The sequence below is a fragment of the Bufo bufo genome, chromosome 1 (genome assembly GCF_905171765.1).
Source record: "Bufo bufo chromosome 1, aBufBuf1.1, whole genome shotgun sequence".
NCBI lineage: Eukaryota > Metazoa > Chordata > Amphibia > Anura > Bufonidae > Bufo > Bufo bufo.
This window is the reverse complement of record NC_053389.1, coordinates 237,146,853-237,148,860: the sequence shown is the minus strand read 5'-3', so window position 1 is coordinate 237,148,860 and position 2,008 is coordinate 237,146,853. Positions and strand designations below refer to the sequence as shown.

The following is a 2,008-nucleotide window of genomic DNA, read 5'->3' as shown; positions in this document are numbered from 1 at the left end:
TGGGCAGGCGTACAGCAGTGATGGAGAGGCTGGCACAGAAGTCTTCTGGGGCACTCTCAGTGTATAGGGACCAGGCCAGGGGTAGGTAAGGTGCCCTAGGTGTTGCAGGTTTAATGTGCCTGTGGCAAGATCCCTTTAAGATTCGTGACGCCAGTGTCGGTAATGGTGGCACACCGATTGACAATAGGAATAATTGAGGAACACAGTTGTTGTGGTGAACCAGAACTTCCTTTTACTGAACAGTTAACTATTTACAGTCTTTTAGCAAAGTTCCATATGGCAGTAGCAAATCACAAGCAGGCTTTTATAATTGGCAGGCAACAATGTTCTTGCAAGATACTCAGAGGGTTAAATACACTCACAGATCAGGCTGCACCTTTTCCTCAGAAATCCTGTGCACTATTCGTCAGAACTCCTGTCTGTCTTGATCCCAAGGCCCGTATGCCTTATTGTTGGCTTTATCCTTGGTTAAGAAACTTCCTCAGGTATATATCTCCTTGCATTAAATAGATCCTTCTGCCCTTCAGCTCTCTTGTCTGGCTGGAAACACTTCTGCTCTGCTCTGTACTGTACTTTGTAGGAACTGCAGGTTTCTCAGGAGGTAACTCTTCCCCTGGGGACAACTAGAAGCCTGGGCTATCTAGCTGCATGTTAGAGCCTGCACCTCAGCTCCTCTCTGGCTAAAGTGTCTTCTTGCTTCTGACTCTACACACAGACTGTGGTCTAAACCTGGCTATTTATACTAGGGGCCCCCTAGCTCCCTCTAGTGTCTAGGAAGAAATATTACACCCCTAATTGGCCTGGTAACTTGGAAATAACATTAAATAACATGAATAAAATGACATTATACGTTAAAATGACATATAAAGTGAAATGCCACTGTTCCACAGGAGGTGGAGAACAACGTGGCCAAATTGACCCTTGTGTAGTGCCCACATTTACCTAGTGGGACACTACAATGGCATCTTCAAGTTCAAGATCTTCGTTATATCTTTTTTCAAGGAAAGTCTTTCAATTTACATAATTCTTTCCCATTGCTGTGGCCTTCCATGCAAAATATGCCCCAGAAGGATCGGACTGGAATAAATATGCTCGATCCTCATCCCAACCTGCAACTAATAACGAGACTCCAAATGGACGTACGCCACCAGACTATGTGTATTTCTGCATAACAGATGCCACTCTCTGTACTAGCTGTGCTGTTGGAATAGGCTCCTCATACACAAGGAAATACTGCTGGTCAAGTTTCCGAGCCCTGCGAACTAGGACTCTGTAATCCGGGCCCATGCCGCTGTACACCAAGCCTATGTGCTTGGTGATTGATTCCACTTTATGTACCCTCTGCTCATCATACAATATGGATTTTAGTTTTTTCCCAGTTGCCAGAACGACACCATTTGCAGCTTTGATTCCGACAGAAGGTGCTCCTGCAGGTACCACAGCCAACGCATAATCAATCTGTATAAGTTTACCTGAAGGACTGAAAGTGGTCAGAGAAAAACTGTAACCGCGCTCGGCCATCTTCACTCCGCTCCTTCTCTATGAGAGCAGCACGGTAACCACGTCCCACGTAGAAATGCTATGCCCAGCCCATATTGCTCATGTGTTTGGTGATTAATAAGTTACTGTTTCCGTTTCCGTTCCGCAAAAACGGATCACATACGGAAACCATACAGTTATGTTTTGTGGAATAACGGAATGGAAGAGGACTTAAATCAGAGAAAAAAAAAACTCAGATACAGAACAACGGATCCGTTAAAAACAAAACAACAACGGTCATATGCATGAGCCCTTAGAAACATGAAAAAAAACCAATGTGGAGTAGAAATATAAAGGGGACAAAAAAAAAAAAAAGCATTCAAACTACTAAAACAGGAAGGTAGTGAACAAGCACTAAAAACTATAAGGAAAAAAAGAATATGTAAAGGACAGATAAAGACAGCTAAGCAGAAGGCAGAGAGGCTCATTGTGTCACGGATGATGTTGCAGATAGCTGGAAGTTATGGAT

The 2,008-nt window shown here is 43.7% G+C and overlaps 1 protein-coding gene across 1 annotated transcript; it reads right to left on the bottom strand.

Annotated features, from left to right (window-relative positions):
- Window positions 1–999: 999 nt before the first annotated feature.
- On the bottom strand, window positions 1,000–1,521 carry LOC120986938 (proteasome subunit alpha type-2-like). The gene has a single exon (XM_040415624.1). It carries the CDS (start codon window positions 1,519–1,521, stop codon window positions 1,153–1,155), a length of 369 nt encoding a protein of 122 aa, XP_040271558.1. The 3' UTR covers window positions 1,000–1,152.
- Between the last annotated feature and the right edge of the window lie 487 nt (window positions 1,522–2,008).

Excerpts from the sequence above, each read along its gene's own strand:
- LOC120986938 (XM_040415624.1), bottom strand. The coding sequence starts at position 1,521 with ATGGCCGAGCGCGGTTACAGTTTTTCTCTGACCACTTTCAGTCCTTCA.